The sequence below is a fragment of the Syngnathoides biaculeatus genome, chromosome 1 (genome assembly GCF_019802595.1).
Source record: "Syngnathoides biaculeatus isolate LvHL_M chromosome 1, ASM1980259v1, whole genome shotgun sequence".
Taxonomy (NCBI): domain Eukaryota; kingdom Metazoa; phylum Chordata; class Actinopteri; order Syngnathiformes; family Syngnathidae; genus Syngnathoides; species Syngnathoides biaculeatus.
Window position 1 is genome coordinate 15894045 of NC_084640.1, and position 19872 is coordinate 15913916.

Genomic DNA, 19872 nt, shown 5'->3' on the forward strand with positions numbered 1-19872 from the left:
CTATTTGTGCTGTGGTCTCCAACATGTGTATATATTATTTGTCTGCCTTAAAGTCGACGTTAATCTTCCCGTTTGCTTCCTCCGACATTTAAAGAGACACACATGCTAGTTAATTAGACCAAGGGTCGCCAACGCGATGCCCGCGGGCGTATGGTAGCCCGCGAGGTGTGTTCCAAAAATACAATGGGCCACAAAATGTTACTATTCTGAATCTGACTCTCTTACGTGAATTAACCATTTTAAAATACTTGTAATGTCATTAACTACAATAAATTAAAACAAAAAACATTTTCTGTACGTGTAATATACTGAGTCTGAAATTTGCCGCAAGCAGGTCACGTAGCCCTTCATACGATTGGTGCACACGAAATAGCCCTCAGCCTCAAAAAGGTTGCTGAGCCCCGTTAAGTGTACAGCACGCGCTACTTAGAAAATGGAGATGAAACAAAAACATCGTCAAAATGATCCCGATATAAATCATTTCAAGAAAGCATTTACGTCGTGAAAAACTTGATAATGGAAGAAAATATTTTCAAAAAAGGACAAAAGCAAAATAATTGCGAAAATGTGTTTGCACAAGTGTGCACACCCAGTTATAACTTGGGACATTATACACTATTAAGTGACGAATATCAAAAGTAGTCTGTTCCATTCGACCTCATATTCCCATTGTTAGCGTAACAGGTATCCCGAGTACACTCCAAGTACTGCATGTTTACTCAAAGGCGGCGATCAAACACCGCCAAACGATGACTTTCACTCCCATCCCTGAAGTGCATTTTGAATCCCGGGCTGTCAGATTCTCCGTCGACGATGAGCCGTCGAGCACGGACGAGATGCCCCTGATGATGTCCGACGAGGCCCTCGGGAACGACGAAAGCGACTACCAGACGCTGCCCCGGGCCAGATTCGACCACAGACAGCGAGGCCTTGGCTGGTTCCTCCTCGGCGGCTGGAGACTCCTCTGTGGAAGGTAGGTAGCTTGTTGTCTTCTTTACAAAATCTTTTTTTTTTTTTTTTTTTTTTTAAATGTTTAGCATGTTCTTTAGCTTTGCTCTGACGTATTATCGGAGTGTCTGTTTCCGCAGTGATGGAAATGAAACCTGCACAAATTAAAGTCCGAATGTGCCTCCATTTCCCTTTTTTACATTTACTTTTGAACTATTTTGCAATCTGTTTAGACTGCTAACTAGTCGGGCCTTAAATATGAAGCGATGCATATGAATATGTTGTGTATTAACGTGTAAGAATGTCTTCGTCTATGTCTGCCCGTTTTAGCAGCCAACAAGTGGTAAATCATTATTTGTGCCACTTTTAATATTAATGGATGACATATTAATCCAATAATGCACACATTTTTTGGCCTTTTTTGGACTTATTGCCGAATTGTTTGGCCCCCCGAACTAGTTAAACTTGAATTATTTGCGCCACGTCGTCATGGAGCTCCTATTAAAATCCTCCGTTGTTGACTTTCGGTGCGTCGGGCAGCCCGTTCAGGTCAGGCCTGACTTATTGACATCACATTTTCAACGCGCGATACATTCAAATCCAAGAATGCTTCCGTTGTCGTCGTGTTTGCGTTTGACGGGTTTCGCATCGCGTTTATGCTTCTGTTGGCCTCAGTTCGCTTGTGACACTTTTGTATTTATTTTTTTGCGGGTTTTTGTCCTTGTGCAAATGTTGCGCTTGGCATCAAAAAAAGTGCGCCGCGCGTGTCGGCGCCAGCGGCGGTTTGGATTTCCAGCGCATCAGAAGCTGTGCGTGAAGCGCAAAAGTCACCCCCGAGGTCGCAATATTTGCTGGCCGACACGTTTTGCAGGTTTCCGCGAGGTAGTTTGAGAGCGCCCTCGCCGTTAGTCGCCGTCGGTGCGTCTCCAGCCGAATCGATCGCGCGCCCCCCCCCCTCTTCCCCCGCGCACCCCCTCGCTAATGAACAAATTGGATTTTTCACAGCTGACCAGTTTGATGCTTTCCAGTAATTTTGTGTGTGCACTGCGCGGGATTATAAAAGGCAAATAATTCACGAGGCGACTAAGCCGGCGCTGTTCAAATGGCCCCCGTTATTTAAATAGCATTCATTTGCTCAAATAATCTGCCGTATGAATCTGGACGCCCGGCGCGCCGAGGCGGAGCGCCGCCGCCAACTCAAACACAGCCTAAAGTTGTCACCGCCAAAGTTGATTTTATTATTTTTTTTGGGTTGCTTAAAAGCTGGAAAAGCCAAGTCAATCACCATGACGATGTAGGTGACACTTTAGCTATTTTATGTCATCTGATGGCAAACTTTTTGGGTACATTTATGAGTCATATTTAAAAAAAAAAAAAAGTTGTGTGGAGACCCCCGCTTATTTTAATTGTATTTATGTATTTTTTTACCTGCTTTTTTATTGAAGTTTTCCAGTTAAAAGTGTGACTCAATTATTTGCAGATTTTTTTTTTTTTTTTTTTTGTATACCCGCATTTGCGGGGGTCCTCAGAAATATGACTTTGGCTCATTTAGAGTGGACTCCATAATTCCAGTCGGTTCGGGGTTGAGGTCAACCGCCGATAGCGAATAATCAATTTTCTTTGCATTGGGGAAAAAAAGGCAGATGATTTATTTTCTGAAACCCCGAAAATTCTTGAATAAGAAGGACTACCGTACCATAAAATCGGCGGTGGGTCGGCTGTACTTTGGGGAAAAAAAAATTATTACGATTATTACTTGAAAATGAATAAAACTTTTGCTCTGGCAACAAATCGGACTTTATTCACATAATACTCCTTGTATTAAAAATAATTTTATTCCTGCAAGGCTGTCAGATTTATTTGTCACAAGCCCTTGCGACCTTTTTAATTGGTCTAAATTGAAGGCAGGAATGAGTCATTTGTTTTATTGGCCGGTCTTCTCCACGTTATCTAATTTTTTTCAAATGATAGTCCATAATAATGAATTGCAAATAATTTTGCGGACTCCCAAGCTGCAGCTCCCCAGGCCCGTTTGGGAAGCGCCGCTTTATGTAAATCACTCGCGCGCTGTTTGCATTTCACGCTGCGGATAAGCCACGGTGTCATCATTAGCAGGTGGATACAAAGTCAAAGCTCACTTTTTGTTTGCCTCGCTATAATAAATCAATCTTGTCGGGATGGGGGGGGGGGGGCCAGTGTTCCGCTAACGGCAAACAAGGAGGACGAATGTTGTCTCCGGATGCTTCCGCAGTGTTTTTTTTTTTTTTTTTTTCCCCCCCCGCGTGGTAAATTTGAGCCGTGAATATTTCCTCCCCGGCGGAGACGCTGGCCTTTTCACCTCACTGCGCTGGAACTCGTCGTATGCGGAAAGTAGTAAAAAGCGCTCATTTATTTGAGGTTTGTCCAAAACGGGCCCTCCAGATTGTAAATAACAGGAGCAGCGACGGATGCGGCGTGATACACATTCTTACACCAAAGACAAAGACTATATTTGACATATGTTCAACAACTGCCCCAATATTTACTTCATATCATCTCCATACGTTTAAGGTGACCTCAGCGTAAGCGGCCCATCAAATTGAGCTGCTGTTGTTTTGCCGCCGAGCCGCATTCCGGATGAACTTGTTCGATTGCGTCGCCCACAGCTGCTGCGACTGCCTGGTCCGAATGTGTCGCCGCAAGAAGGAGCTGAAGGCGCGCACCGTCTGGCTGGGCCGCCCGGAGAAGTGTCACGACAAGTTCCCCAAGAACGCCATCCGCAACCACAAGTACAACGTCTTCACCTTCGTGCCAGGGGTAATGGCTTGACTTTTACTAATAGCGCTGCCTTGCTCGAGGGTGGATTATTATTATATATATTTTTGAATGATATGAAGAAGGTTACGACAAAAGGTGAAGATGTTGAGCAGTTACAGTGCGTTGCACACACAAAAAGGAAAAAAAAAAAATTACAAAGTTGAAAAAAGGCCAACTGCCTCCCAGTTCTGAGGACCGCGGTTCAAATTCTGGCCCCTGCCCCATGTGGAGTTTGCATGTTTTTCCTGTGCCCTGCTATTGGCCGGCGACCAGTTCGGGGTGTGCCCCGGCGATAGCCGGGCGAGGCTCCAGCATGCCCGTGATTGGGGTGAGGGATGCAGAACGGCACGTGAATGGATAAAAGTTAAAAAGTTGTTACGAGATGTCATTCTGATTATATACAATAATTATAACAAATTTTAATTTGAAAGAATAGTATATTAAAAATGTGGAAAAATTGGCTTCATCATAGATGTTTTTTTTTTTAAATGTAAAAACCTGGAATATCTAGCATTCAATAATTTAATACTAAAAATAAATTGAGTTAAGTTTTTCTATAGTTGCACTAGTTTAATTTTTAAAAGGTTAGTCGTTGTTTTAAAGGTTTTTTTTCTTTTTTTTTTTTTTTTGAGGGGTAATTTTTCTGTCTAGAAAAAGTTCCGAGAGGTCAAATTTGCGATCCTGGCACGTCTTCACGATGCTGCTTTATTTCCACTTGTGTGCGCGCTCAGGCTTACTCGTTAAAGAGCGAGAGGCTGCGTAATTAAGAGGGTCCGTCACTTCTCGCGCCGTAAAATGTCACCTGTCCGTCGGCGACGTCTGAACAAATGTGCCGTTTGCCTCCCTGCGCGTTGAATTATTAAACGGGCACAAATTGAGTTGAGCGTGCGTTCCCCCCGCCGCCCTAAATAAAGGTCAGGGGGTTCATTAAGCGCTTATCGATCCGGCCGGACGCGGATCTCTCATTATTACAAGCATTATTCAAAGCGTGACCTTCGATTGGCGCGCTTCAGCGAGCGCTTTGCTACATGTGATGTCTGGTGAAGTCCGGCCGAAAACCCAGCAAGGCCTTTCTGTCCTCAGGTTCTCTACCAGCAGTTCAAGTTCTTCCTCAATCTCTACTTCCTGGTGGTGGCCTGCTCGCAGTTTGTGCCCTCGCTGAAGATCGGATACTTGTACACGTACTGGGCGCCTCTGGTAAATCATTTTCGACTTCTCACTTTGGCCTTCATTGAGAAGATAATTGAATTTTCATGACTTGATTCATTGAGAAGATAATTGATAGGAAAATAAATTCTAAAACCTTGAGATGGTCACGCCTGCTTTTTCCCCAGACAGACACCAGTACGAGTCTTCATTCTCATACCAACTATTACTTTTGATCTACGTATACAATAACAATAGTGAAGACCTTTTTTTGTTTTCAAACACACGATGATTTGAAGATGTGAAACCTCTGCAGTGTAGCACCACCTGTTGGCAAGGAGGACTACCTCGTTCGTAGAATAATTGATTTATTTACTTCAGTAATGTTAGCTGGGGTCGGCAGTCTTCACGAGTACCCGTGATCTTGAAATAAGTCTGTATCGCTCTGATACCGATACCTTGCATCGCTACTCACCTACTGCAGCTAAAAATCCAATAATATAATGCTACAAATAAAAATGTGCCCATGTACTAAATCATTGGGACGCCATTTTGCACATCTGTTTAAACGCGGCGTCTCTTCCTTATTCCAGGGTTTCGTGCTAGCCGTCACGATGGTGCGCGAGGCCGCGGACGAGGTGCGGCGCCACCAGCGGGACAAGGAGATGAACTCGCAGCTGTACGGCAAGCTGACGCTGCGCGGTGAGCGAGCGACGGCCGTTTGCTGACGCGATGATAGCGGATACTCCCCGCTAGCTCCCGGCTCTCCCCCTGCGATTATCTGCGTAACACAAGTCGCGCCTCGCACCATAATTGCATCGTATTTTTTTTAGGCGTTGAAGATCGTCTGCCCCAAACCCCTCGTGTGATATCTGTGCCATAACACCTCTCATGTGTGGCAGTTGTGAGACTTTGCCAAGGATGTTAGAGTCATAAATAAGAGAGTTCTCGGGTTGCTTTCATTATCACGATCTCTCGGAAAATAAAAAAAAAAGTCATAAACCAAATTCTTCCGTCGATTTAAAAAGTAAAGACACGGCTTGGATTCGTGTGCGGTCATTGTTCACGTTGACGTTTGTTTTTCCCCTGCAGGTAAAATTCAGGTGAAGAGCTCGGACATCCAAGTGGGAGACCTGATTATCGTCGAGAAGGTGACTGAATTTGAACACAAACACACGGAATACTTTGAATGCAAAGTTAAATACAACCGAACTGTACTGAAGAAACTTGCTAGACTGGACAAGCAAAGTAAAGTGCAAAAAAAACAAAAAAATGTAATCTTAAAACTTAATTGAGTGATTGTTTTTTGTATCACCAGAGGGAGCCAGTGTTCCGCTTGCAGTACTTGTACCACACTTTGAGAGTCATTGTGCAAACAAACAAACTATATCATTCTTGCTTGATTATTGCTCTTGAAGTTATGTTTTTACCTTTTAAGAACAATACATTTATCCTGTTTCTACTCTCCTATTACTAGAACTTGGTGTTGTAGATTGGGATATTCCATTGTAGATTATTTTTTCCAGTTTTTTGTTATTTTTTTACAGCATGTCTGAAATATAATTCAATCAAAAAAAAAAACAAAGCCAAAATAATTCACCAAAATTGTATTTAAAAAATGTTTTATTATTAGTCAATTCTATTTTTTTTTTTGGGGGGGGGGGTGGAGGGCAACCCCAAAATGTTTATGGCTAAGCTATCTTCACTCATTCAGTCATTTTTTTTTTTTAGTGTTTCAATGCAGTTGCAGTTATGGGTGTCAATTAACTGCAGAAGGTGGGCTATCACTTGGCTGTATTCACTTTTTTGTAATTCATTTAAGTTCATAATTTAAATTTTTTCCTTCCTCCTCCAAATGATAAAATGGGAATTATTCTAAAAAGTGGAAAAGCTTAACTTTAGGGAACTTAAAAAAAAATAAAAATAAATCATTTTTCAGCCTACAGGACGACCTCGTTTCAGGATTGAGCAAAGATCCCACCGACTTTTGCAACCCTCCACCTTTCTTTTGCTCGTAGAACCAAAGGATTCCCGCAGACATGATATTCCTGAGGACGTCGGAACGGAACGGTGAGCGGAGACAAAATCTGCCTTAACTCCGATTCCATCGTTTCGGCAGCTGTAACGGTGAGATAAACGCGGCAGAGACGGAACCGACGGCATCCCGTTGAACTTGTCTTTAACAAAGTGTGTCGGCTTGGAAATGTGACCCGCGACCCGTCCCCTCGCTCTGCTGACACGATTGGAGGAGCCGGGCCTGCGATTCATATGATTTATGTCACATTGTTGGAGTGACGGATGAAGCGGATAAATCAATGAGCCGCATCCCATCTGAGCGCGAGGGGAAATGTTTTCCAGGACGTCGATCTATATAACGATAACAATAATACGCTCGGCCGGGAGTTGTTGACGTCCTGATGCTTTTAACTCGCGCGGCGCATAAGCGCATATTTGTGTTTTACACGCCGGACCGCCGAGCAAGCGTGGATCATCCATCACGTTTAAGCCACCAGGGGACGCTTTACGGCCGCCCTGTCAGATAGTGGCCCGCATCCGTCAGCTTCATACGTATTATTACCCAAGATCGATGCGGGTCAACATCTTAACGCCGCCTGTCCGCCCGGGCCGTTTATTATCGGATTTATTAACACGTTTGCAACAAGGAAGGAAGTGGCACACGTGTACGGTTTAACTGCTGCTATTTGTGAGGGATGGGGAGCGAGCCCTCCCACCAAAAGTCGAATTGATGCCCCCTGAGTTGTTTATAAATACAGACAGAATGCCATTAAATACAAATGACCTGGCTTATCACTTTTTCAGATTAATTTTTATTTTGTCTGTGAGGAAAAAAATGTGAAATTCTCACACAGTCTGGTGGCGATGAGCTCAACTCTCCTGTCACCTAGCAGTAGTTTTGGCATATAGTGAGCAATTCTTTAGAAAGAAAACACTTCAAACTGTTTTTTCCCCCCCCCTGTCAAACTAAACATCAATCCAAGTGAATAGGAAGAAAGTCCACTTAGCTTAATGCGAAATGCCTGGCTATCGAATAGAATCCACGTTTCAGTGTTATAAATTCAACGCATACATTGGTAGACAGACAATATAACTAGTCACAGAGATATATTTGTTACCTCCTTCAAAGAACAACTAATGTATCTGTGAGATCTCTATGTTGACCTGTATCCACGTAGCTCTGTTATACTGTAGCCACGGTGCACACAGCAGAGGGAGCGGCACAATGTCCATTGAATTGGGCAAAATCAATTTATTGGCATTTTCTTTAATTGTCATTGCTGTATGTGTGACTAGACGCAAAATTAGTGCTGTTTTCCTGATGAAAAGAATTTGCTAACCAATAATCCAAATTGCTAACGAGGATTAGCATCAGCGTGACGCTAATTCACTTTGAAAGCACACTGTGAGTTTTTTCAAGGGTCGACGGAGCATCCCGTCCGAACCGGACTTGGACCAACGCGTGTTTGTGTTTGGTCCGATCCAGGGGCCTGCTTCATCAGGACTGACCAGCTCGACGGAGAGACGGACTGGAAGCTGAAAGTGGCCGTGGAATGCACCCAGCGACTTCCGGCACTGGGGGTAAAGCCAACGTCGCCGCTGCTCGTTGGTCAAAAGAGTTCTCATATGATGTGTATTTGTTATTTCCAAGCTTAACGTTGCCATTTGACCCTGAACGTATGTTTTATCGACCATGAAAAGAGGCGGCTCCGCTTGCCCGTCTGTAACGGTCTCGCCTCTTCCTCAGGACCTCTTCTCCATCAGCGCCTTCGTCTACGCTCAGAAGCCTCAGCTGGACATCCACAGCTTTGAGGGAAACTTCACACGGGTACGCTTTTTTCTTTTTTTTTTTTTTTGGAAAATATATTTTCTTTCGAAATAAATCCTCAACAGATACTTGTCAACGTGTTGCGTGCGGACAAAGCAGCAACAGTCGGGGTCTTGTCCTCACGCCCGTCTTACATCACATGCAGGTCCTGCCGCTAGCTAGGGAGCTCCCACCTATCCTGTCCCGCTTGCTTGTTTTTTTTTTATTAATAGCAGATTAGCACGGCCCCCACAGAGAGGAGAGTCGCACTACAAAGGCAGGCTTTGTGGTCTGTCTTCACTCTTGGCCACACACCAGGCTTAGTGAGCGAGCACTTCCTCCACTCATTCATCCTCCACGGCCTTCCTTTGCATATCGTGCGCTTTGAGTCAGGGCAGGATGGAGGGGAGGGGAGGGGGGGGGGGGGGTTAAAAAAAAAAAAAAAGAGAAAATCGGGTTCCCACAGACTCGCAGAAAATCAACCTCACCTATTTACGAGGCCTCCTCCTGCTAGACTTAATGGAGACGCGGCAACGTGATGGCAATGTCGGAGCGGTCGAGCATCGGGCCACCCTGCCGTTTATTTTTCATGCGGCACTTTGCGAGGATTGACAGGATGCGGCTCCTTGGGTATCATAATTATTATATCGGGACGGTCATTTGAGATGAAACCGGAGCCCTGCGCCGGGCACGCCGGACCCCAGCCTTTATGTAGGAGAGCAGCGGTAAAAGGAGAGCCCCAACACACAAGGGGGCTTATTTATCGGTGAAATCTCGCCGACGTGACCTTGCGCTACTTGGTTTGCTTCGTTCAAAAGGAGTAAAGTATGAGAAAAGAGCTAATTCAGATGCTGGAGGAATTAGAAGGCCGACAACCGTTCACCTGCTGAACAAACGCACTTTCACCTTTCCGTCCCGTCTCCTCCACACGGTGACTACGAGGCTCACAAATGAATACGACTTAAAATCCCGTAAAGGGGAAGTAAACGCAGTTATTTTGGAAGAATGTTACATCTGCCGCCACCAATCAAAGCATGCAAATCTGGATAATTTTGTTTGTGGAATACGAATTAAACAATTGATCTTCAGAAATCTCACGGCACCGCCATCTTGGACAGCACCACCCCCTGCTGGAGACCAAAATTAGTCGCAATTACGCCGGCTCACGTGACCAAACCTGGAACTGCATCTTTTCCTGTTGAAATGATCTGTTCCAGCCGCCCCCCCCAAAAAAGGCAACAAAAATCTTTGCAATGTTTTTAATGAGAATAGAATTCCATGATATTACTTTATAAAAACCTACAATGATGATGGAATACAATTACACGTAAAAAGATTTAACTGGGTTTTGCCCGTTTTTTTTTTTTTCTGTCTGCGATTCAAAAGACGTTATGGTCCTCCTTCTGGTGTGCAAGGCAGTATAAAACAGACATAGGGAACCACAAACAAGTATTTCATTACGATCTTCGTAAGCTACAGTGAAATTAATAATTTTTCCTCAAAGGACAAAGATTGTTTGACTGTAATGTTCCATTATCTACGTACGTTGCGCCACCATTTGTGTTCGTATATCCTTTGTGTGAAGTAAGAACCAGGACTATTTGTTAGCTCGTCTATGGCATTTTTGTTTTTTTGTATTAAGCTAAAACGACATTATCAAGTCAAATATCTGTGGTGGTTTTAAATGCACAACTAGCCAACTACCATGTACAGCTTTGAAATTACTGAGATCTCATTGTCATACATTGTGGGAACAATTATGGGGTGGGGGGCTCAACATCCATAACTTTTTTTTTTTTTTTTTTTTTTTTTTAAACTTCCTCTGATCTGTTCCCAAGACTTACTGTGGGATGTGGTCGTGATTTTTGTCCCACCTGTCCCCTCTGCAGGAAGACTCAGACCCCCAGGTCCACGAGAGCCTGAGCATCGAAAACACGCTGTGGGCCAGCACCGTCGTCGCCTCGGGTGAGCATCCTGCAAGTTTTTATTTTTTATTTTTTCTTAAATTTGGTTAGCTTTGTTGATCCCTAGCTGACGTCCCTGATGTCATTTGAGAGCCTTGGTGACGCGCCCTCGCTCAGCATTGATTTGTGGTGACCACTCAACCAAACACACGCACACGCACACCCTCCCTCTATAGTTTCGTGACCTTGACCTGAAGAACAAACACTGGGACGCTCGGACTAACTGAGTGATCTTTTCCATTGTTGTTGTTTCCACAAAAAGCTTCTCCATCACGTCTCGTCCAGTATCCATACACAAATGTTATGTAACGATATTGCAGCTGTCCGATGCGTGTGTTGGCACTTTCATGTATCCCAATTGGAAAAAAAAAAAAATTGGGGTTACAAGATGTAAATGAACAGGTTGAAGGACGTGTAAGCTGCAAAAAATGACTTTTTTCGCTGTGCACCCAAACAACCCATAACATAAGGGCTATATTAGATAAATATATAGATGCGTACGTAGGTCAAATGTCAAGTGTGAAATACAAAATTTGATGCATTTACATCATTAAGATGTTTTTTTTTTTTTTGCGCCAAAGGATCATCAGCTCGACTTTTTTTTTTTTCAGCATTTTGATTTGTTTGACTTTCTGTAAATCCTTTTCTCCAGTTACCTCAATATTGCGAAGTATAATATTGATTCCTACGCAATATAGATTTTTCTTGGCATCATTAATGACTGAGAGCAAATCATCACCCCTCCAAAACTTATTTCTGTTCTAGCCTTTTTTTTTTTTTAAGGTCCGGCATTAAACTTCTGCAGCCTCGTTTAATATTAATGAGCCTTTAGTGCTTTGTTATAAGGCCACGTTAATGAATTGGGGAGCAAAGATGGCGCCGCATCGATTGGCTTTTATGAGCCTCCTCGCGGTGTTTGTGTGTGAGGACAGCGAACGTATTAAACTCCCGACTTGAGTGACAATGAGACTGGACAACGTCGCTCTGCAGCCTTATTGCGTTTACTTTCACGCAGTTCATCTTGGTGGCCCGGGTGGGGTCTAATGAGCTACGTTACTCTTCTTGTTTGTTTGTTTGGCAGGCACTGTGATCGGGGTGGTGATCTACACGGGCAAGGAGACCCGCAGCGTACTCAACACGTCGTATGCCAAAAACAAGGTGCAGCCTCGCTCTTCTTTGCTTTTTTGCGGGGAATCCAGCGGCTTTCAGACGTTACCTTTAAGGGAATAGGAGCATCCTAAACCCTCAGTGTAAAGTGTTAATTCCTCACTCCTTCGATTTTTCTTTTTTCTTGTTGTAACCTTGACTTTCGAGGTAACGCAACTCTTGAGAACTGGTGACTAATTACCCAAGAGGGAAATTAACTGAAAGGGGGATTTAAATGACATTTTTTTTTGGGCAAGGTGTTAATCCGAGCAAGATCCCTTGTTGAGAGTTTTGTTCCCAGAGATGGACAAAAATGATTCTGAGGCTCGGCTGACTGAGGTTTCGAATGTTGTTGAACACGTCAAAAAGGTGTCACATCCGATCTGTACTGATTCCACTTCAGGAAAAGTAAAAAAAAATTCTAGTCAATTATAATCCCCTTTTTGAATGTTTCTCAATCAAGATTTTGTTTATGTTTACATATCAGGTTGTAAAAACGACAAGCCTATTTTGAAAGAGTAAGGAGCAGAAAGTACATATAACCACGTTATATACAGTCTAAGTAAAAATGATTGGCACGTTACAAATGAGCAAAGTAAGTGTTACGGCACCGCGGAGCAACAACGAACTCTTCCTCTTTTAATGCTGTGGGGACCACTGAAGTGAAATATCTTCTTTTTGTCCACTGATCACATCTTTAAGATTGAGGTAATGGAGCCCTTTTCCCCTCACCCGCCTCCCCTGGCTGCAAAACGACTTCATCCGATCCCCGGCCAGGCCCAGAGAACGTGGGATGGCCATTGTTCCGGCTAAAGGGACCCTTTTGCTTTTCAGCTTTGCCCCGTCTTTTAATTTTTCCTCATTTTAATCCCAACAACGCCCCCCCCCCACCTTCCTCACGCCCCTTTTTTTCCTATTTTTCTCAATAGCTCAAGCATGAAGCTTGTAGCCGGGGCTCCCTCCCACCTCGCGCTGGGCTACTGGGAGTTTTAACATCCACCGATAAATCGGTCACGCTGCTCTCCCGGGGCCGGGCCGGTCCTCGCGGGGAAATGTGCTTGGTGGGGGTCCAGTAGCAGTGGAGGAATTCTGCTCCTCCTCCTCTCTGCCCAGTTGCTATTCATCGCAGCTCCTTGAGCGCACGGAGATGTTATGTTGGTGGGTTGTTTTTTTTTTTTTTTTTTGTCAGTGCTGGCGCTGCGTCACATGAAAGCGCTCTGTGTACGCTGCCAAAAAATGGGTCGAGCGGCTTCTTTATTTGACATCTTTTTCCCACATGCTCCATTGGCTGCGAGATGCACTTGAAAAATAAAAGGCAACTTTGACCCTGCTGCTCCCCGTCCCCCCCCCGTTCTTTTGTCCCTTTTCTCACAGGAGCCACCTCAATATGGGAAGTCCTTTGACCCCCGATCGTATTCAAAGGCATCAATGTAGTTTGTTTAAAATTAAAAAAAAAAAAAAGTCTCCAACAACCACGTTTATGTCGTACACGTGGTTTACATGACAAAAGCCTGCAGCTAAGAAGGTCCTTCGTTGACTGGGTTTTGCGTAGAAAACAAAAAGTCTTGCTTATAAGAGGACTTCCTTACGTTTGCTGTGAACCACAATATTAAAACCACCTCACTGGGTAATTGTTATGTTTCTATCCCCCAGCATTCCTGTGACCCTTATGGGCATAAGCCCCTTTGACAATGGCTGGCTGGCTTACCGTGTCATCACGATATAGCAGTGTTGGGCATTTTACATGAAAATTGTCAATTTGTTGATGTGCAAAATGTGATATGATATGACACAAATGTATGGACGATAAACTTCTGCATGATCAGCATGATAGTGATATTGTAATGACCCTTTTGTCGTCAGTCATTTCTGCTCTTTGCCCCACAATTTTTTTTTTTTTCATTGGCCCTTCGAAGTCTGCCTAGAAACGACGCCATAGCAGCCATTTATTTACTCTACTTGTTTTTTTTTTTGTTTATTGCTAACAGGCATCGTGATCTCAAATTTCAGAATTGCCAGTACAATTCAGTATTTCTTCTTTGCTCCGCAGGTGGGCCTGTTGGACCTGGAGCTGAACAGGCTTACCAAAGCCCTGTTCTTGGCCCAGTTTCTTCTGGCCATCGTCATGGAAGCGCTGCACGGCTTTGCGGGCCTGTGGTTCCGCAATCTCTTCCGCTTCGTGGTGCTGTTCTCCTACATCATCCCCATTAGGTATCCAGAGCCGCTCTTGGGTTTCCTGCTCGTTTCTATCTTTCACTAACCGCTTCGTTCGCATCCTGCTGCAGCCTGCGGGTCAATCTGGACATGGGCAAGGCGGCCTACGGCTGGATGATCATGAAGGACGAGAACATTCCCGGCACGGTGGTGAGGACCAGCACCATCCCGGAAGAGCTGGGCCGGCTGGTCTACCTGCTGACGGACAAAACAGGCAAGCGAGGCCGGGCGTGTGTGCGCCGTAGTCCTCTGTCAAGCCTCCTTGTAGGAATGGATCAGACTTAACTGCGTATTTATCTATCGTAATGGTAATTTTAATGATGTGCAGTAAATCAGCAGGAAGCGCTTGAAGGCTGTGGCACGTTCTGGCGGCAGCATCCCTTAGACGACGCCTTCCACATGGGTGCTTTACTCAATCCTCCAGGGGGGTTTGGGGCACAGGCCCCCTTTTCCCTTCCATCTTCTCATTTCCTTCAGTTTTATTACCTGTCGCAGATGAAATGGGTTCTAATATTTTTGTCCAAACGGTTTAACAACCTCAAGGATCTCGATAAGGGGTCGGCAACCCCTGGCTCTCTGGCCAGCTTTTTCAAAAATGTATATGATGGTGTGTTTTATCCCCATGGGGAAGTCTGGAATTACCGGAGGGAGGCATGTTCCTTTTTTTTTTTTTTTAATCCTCAAAATAAATCACGAAAAAAAATCTTTCTTATTTCTATAATTTCATCAATGCAATGAAAAGTTAAACCTTAATAATAGAAGTTAAAACACCATCGTAGAGCGTTGACATGTCCTGTGGGAAAAATAAACTGCTCATTATGTCATGTCATGTTTTGATAGTGGGCTAATGTTGCCGGCACAGCGGAACAACGAGTTGGAGCTTGGCCTCGCAGTTCTGAGGACCGGGGTTAAAATCCTGGCCCGCCTGTATGGGGTTTGCATGTCCTTCCCGTGCCTGCGTGGGTTTTCTCTGGGCACTCGGCTTTCCTCCCACATCCCAAAAACACGCATTGATTGCAGACTCTATAAATTGCCCATAGGTGTGTTTGTGAATGCGACTGTTGGCTGTCTCCATCATAAGGCTTTTAATTTTTTGCGGCTCAATCCAGATTTTATTATTATTTTTTTTTAATTTATTTTTGGGTCTCTTTCAACATTGTGGGTTTCCGAACCGTGATCTCGATGGAACACGACGAAGTGTATTCCTGAAGGTATCCGTGTGCCCCGCAGGTACTTTGACCCAAAACGAGATGATCTTTAAGAGGCTGCATCTGGGGACCGTGTCTTATGGCACCGACACCATGGATGAGATCCAGAGCCATATTATCCAGTCCTATGCTCAGGTGAGCCCTGTTTAGTTGGATTGTGTTATGGAGCGAAAATGAAAATATGACAATACTAATCATTTTCAAATCCTGTCAGGGCTCCTCCACAGCGTCCCAGAAATCCCAGACCCCGGGCCCCAAAGTTCGCAAGAGCGTCAGCAGCCGCGTCCACGAGGCGGTGAAGGCCATCGCCCTGTGCCACAACGTCACGCCCGTCTACGAGTCGTGCGGAGAGACGGAGACGGCGGAGGCCGACCAGGACTTCGTCGACGACAACCGCACCTACCAGGCCTCCAGTCCCGACGAGGTGACCGATCCCCGATTCGTTGTTGACGTCTGACTGACGATCAAACTTTGTCACTTAAGAGTGGACGTGCAAATGAACAAAAGTGGTTAAAACTTATTAAAAAAAAAAAAAGTCACAAGTACTACAAATTAATCTGTAAAATGGATGAATCACTCAGATCTTAGCACTAATTGGCCAATTCATCAATCAGAAAGCAGTTCAAAGTCAAGCGAAATGCTTTTTGTCACGTGCAGCTGATGTGTGCATTTCTTGACATCCGCTCCCCCAACGCCACTGCACCCCAAAACCATTGACTCGCTTGGATTGATCAATATTTAATTTACTGAGGTGACAAGAGGGCCCCCGTCCCCCCCTTCTCCCGTTGTCTTTTGTTCTGTCGTTCACTTTTTTTTTTTTTTTTTTCCTTTCCCGACGGCCATTGAACGCAGCTTCGCCCGTTAATGATTGGGACCCCCAACCTCTTTAATGACGTTGTTTTCCAAGGGGGGGTCGGTGAGCAGTAGCTTGGGGCGGGGTCCCGAAATTATTGTTGTTATAATTGTTGGCTCGTTACAGAAATAAAACGCACTTAATACACAAATTACTTCACCTTACCATTTGCGTCGAGGCAATTAAAAGCTCTGATTGAAGTTTTGTAATATAAATGAATTGTTCCTTTTTAAAAAAAAAAAAAAAAAAGCGGTATTATTACGGGAATAACAACTTTTTTTTTTTGTCTGTGTGTTCTGTTATCATTCTTAGACTTTCTCAAGTTAGCATTTTTTTCTCTTTTTTTTTGGGGGGGGTGGATTCCCATAAGAATGCAAAGTTTCTGTCCCTACAAAATATCTTGTTTTAAATCTAACCCCTTGATTTTTCGCTAATAAAACTATTGCGATCTCATTTTGGGGTACATGAACCCAAAAGTTTTGACATCTCCTGCTCTAATATAAGGATTTAAATTAGATTGTGCAGTGTAGGCATATGTGTAGCCATTTTTTACCCGCGCCCCGGGGAATGTTTCACGTGTTGAGTAAAAAGGAGAGGTCAAAGCGCGTGTGTGTGTGTGTGTGTGAGCGGAGGGATGGATGGATGAGTGGGTATTAACAGGAAGTTCCAATTTGTAGGTCAGAGTATAATAACAACCTTTGAGTGAGCAAATTTGAAAATGAAGCCATTGAGAGTTGAGCCGTGTGCAGCTGAGCGCTCGCTCACTCACTCTTTCGAGGGGTTTGGGGGGGGGCTCGAGGTTCCTGCCGAGGGGGGGACAGGAAAGGGTTCATCTGCTGCTAGATGAGAGACTGTGGACATCCCATAATGCTCAGATGGCTCCACACAGAGGCTTCTCTTTGAATTATTTACTTATTTTTAATTGGGTAACGATTGCATTGAAAACAAACTAAGACAAATATTAAGTAGGATGGAACAATGGTCTTTTCTATTTATTAGGCATTAAGTTAGCCTCACAACAGTTTATTAAATCAAAAAATAATCACAAACCTATCAATAAGCAAACAAATGAGTTGTCTGACGAAGCTCTGTCTGTCGTTGACATGAGCCTGTGCGCCCACAGGTGGCGCTGGTGCGCTGGACGGAGAGCGTGGGCCTCACCTTGGTCAACCGAGACCTGGCCTCCCTGCAGCTGAAGACGCCCGCCGGACAGATCCTGTCCTTCAACATCCTGCAGATTTTTCCCTTCACCTCGGAGAGCAAGCGCATGGGCATCATCGTCCGGGTTTGAGACTCGTTTTCATTGACTAGCGCCGCTTTGGATCGAATATTACACTTGGCCACCGCCCGAAAACCTTAACAACTGCAGCTACGTCGCAATGGGAAAACAAGCCAAGAAGACTTTCCTTTTCCTTCATTTTCATTTATCAATTTTCATTGATATTTTTTTTTTCCATTCAATGATTGGCTGGTTAATTCAATGACATACATGAGAATAATAGAACATGATCATGAATCATTTTTAAAGCTATAATTAACAATTATATTTTGTTTACAAAAAAAAGGGGGGGGTGATGACAGAATGCTGATTAATTAATCCAAGCAGATTCTTGGTCGTCTTTATTCCCCCCCCCCCCCCCCATATTTCATGTTTATCTTATACATTCCTGCACTGGACTACTTGGGTACGCCCTAAAATGATGCCGCCAAAATGACGTATTTTACCTCAGAAGGGTCACTTGGGCTTGGGAGGAGCAGGAGGCCCGACCAACATTTAACCCACATCAGAGCCAAGTGGCAAAGGAGGGGGCGCCAGGAATTACACGTTACTATGACATAAATAAAATAATTTTCGTAAAGGAAACGTGTTCGGGGTGGGGGTATTTATAATGGTGTACCCTCTTTTACTGTACAAGAGTTGCAGGCAGCTCACAATTTTCCGTTTGTCACCCAGGAGGAGTCAACAGGAGACATCACGTTCTACATGAAGGGCGCCGACGTGGCCATGGCGACCATCGTCCAGTACAACGACTGGCTGGAAGAGGAGGTAAACATTCTTCCAATTGGGAGTTGTCAGAATCCAAGAAAGCGCCAAAACAGCATAAATCCCCCCCGGCCCGCCCGACGTCTTTCCTCTGCTAATCAGGATGTCCATCGAGAGATCAATGGGCCGCGCCGACGCCCGGTCGAAGGTCGATGTTCATAATAATCATATCGGCGTTATTGAGTCGTGTACCACCCGGAGCGCATTTTGATGTAATTAGTGACCTAGATAGTGAATAATTACAGTATGTCATATTTGCAAACAACCGTTGCCAGCGATGCCCCCGCGTCAATAACCAATCAAGCCCTCATATAAAAAAAATGAAGCGGGATGAGTCTCCTTTTGTTTTACATTGTCCTCTGCTATGCACCGGGGACATTTTAATCCGCATTGATCCATGTCAGTTGCTGGGAACCATATTGCTAATGTGCCGTACGTTGGATGGCTTTTGTCTGCAAGTTGGAATGAAAAGCAAAAGTGTCGTACGTAAGGAGAAATGCAACTATTGTGATGATTTGAAAATAGAAGTACCCCAAAAAAACTCCAGGATAAAAACATCTTAGTAGTCATAGTTTAACGAATTAGCTGGGAAATTTCATTCACATCAAAATGATGTAGTTCCAGCGTTTCAAACCTCTAAAACGGCAAAATTGAATGAAATTTCAAAACAAATGCCTTCCATTGATCAACATCTTTGTTCCTTTGGCATCAGTGTGGCAACATGGCCAGAGAAGGTCTGCGAACGCTGGTGGTGGCCAAGAAGTCACTGTCTGAGGAGCAGTACCAAGACTTTGAGGTACACGACCACGCCCCATCCCACTTTTGAGCAGCTCATAAGATGATTTCCGCCGCAGAGCCGCTACAACCAGGCCAAGCTGAGCATCCACGACCGCGCCCTGAAGGTCGCGGCTGTGGTGGAGAGCCTGGAGCGGGAGTTGGAGCTCCTCTGCCTGACCGGCGTGGAGGACCAGCTGCAGGCCGACGTCAGGCCCACCCTGGAGCTGCTCAGGAACGCCGGCATCAAGGTGGGCCCGGCCGGACGCGAGCAGCGCGTTGGGCGCGACAAAGGGAAAAGAAAAGAAAGTGTCGGGTTTTGTTGTTGTTGTTGTTTTTTTTAAAATAAAGATCTGGATGTTGACCGGGGACAAGCTGGAAACGGCCACATGCATCGCCAAAAGCTCTCATTTGGTGTCCAGAAACCAGGACATTCACGTTTTCCGACCGGTACGTGCTTCCGCTCCCTTCAATGCTGCAACTGTTCTGTGAGTCGCGCATAAACGCGGTTGTGCTTTTCAACGTCAAGGTGACAAACCGAGGGGAGGCCCACCTGGAGCTCAACGCCTTCCGCAGGAAGCACGACTGCGCCCTGGTCATCTCGGGCGACTCCCTGGAGGTGTGCCTGCGCTACTACGAGCACGAGTTCGTGGAGCTGGCGTGCCAGTGCCCCGCCGTGGTGTGCTGCCGCTGCTCGCCCACGCAGAAGGCCCAGATCGTCACGCTGCTCCAGATGCACACCGCCAACAGGACCTGCGCCATCGGTGAGGCGGCCCGCACCGCTGCCACCTGTTGAGATTTAGTGTCGCTTCACACACACACACACACACACACACACACGAAAGAAATTCCACCGTTTTTAGCCGTGACACAAGCTGTAGATGTTAATTCATTAAACACTGAATGGAGCAAACGGGTGGGGGGCCTCAAGGCCACGTAAATTTGAATTTTGGGCA

At 45.0% G+C, this 19872-nt stretch overlaps 1 protein-coding gene across 2 annotated transcripts in view; it reads left to right on the plus strand.

Annotated features, from left to right (window-relative positions):
• Positions 1–19872, plus strand: part of atp9b (ATPase phospholipid transporting 9B) — a 33369-nt gene that overhangs the window by 415 nt on the left and 13082 nt on the right. For both annotated transcript variants that reach the window (XR_009795468.1, XM_061823068.1), the window contains exons 2-21: positions 800–973; positions 3594–3744; positions 4828–4941; positions 5484–5592; positions 5983–6041; positions 6909–6960; positions 8393–8487; positions 8654–8734; positions 10603–10678; positions 11759–11835; positions 13874–14034; positions 14109–14251; positions 15268–15380; positions 15460–15669; positions 17222–17383; positions 18053–18145; positions 18855–18938; positions 18997–19167; positions 19268–19366; positions 19446–19680. Coding sequence is in view for 1 of the 2 variants with exons in the window: in XM_061823068.1 (XP_061679052.1) it covers positions 800–973; positions 3594–3744; positions 4828–4941; positions 5484–5592; positions 5983–6041; positions 6909–6960; positions 8393–8487; positions 8654–8734; positions 10603–10678; positions 11759–11835; positions 13874–14034; positions 14109–14251; positions 15268–15380; positions 15460–15669; positions 17222–17383; positions 18053–18145; positions 18855–18938; positions 18997–19167; positions 19268–19366; positions 19446–19680 (2459 nt within the window). In the remaining variant the exon portion in view is untranslated. The remainder of the gene's footprint in view (positions 1–799; positions 974–3593; positions 3745–4827; positions 4942–5483; positions 5593–5982; positions 6042–6908; positions 6961–8392; positions 8488–8653; positions 8735–10602; positions 10679–11758; positions 11836–13873; positions 14035–14108; positions 14252–15267; positions 15381–15459; positions 15670–17221; positions 17384–18052; positions 18146–18854; positions 18939–18996; positions 19168–19267; positions 19367–19445; positions 19681–19872) is intronic.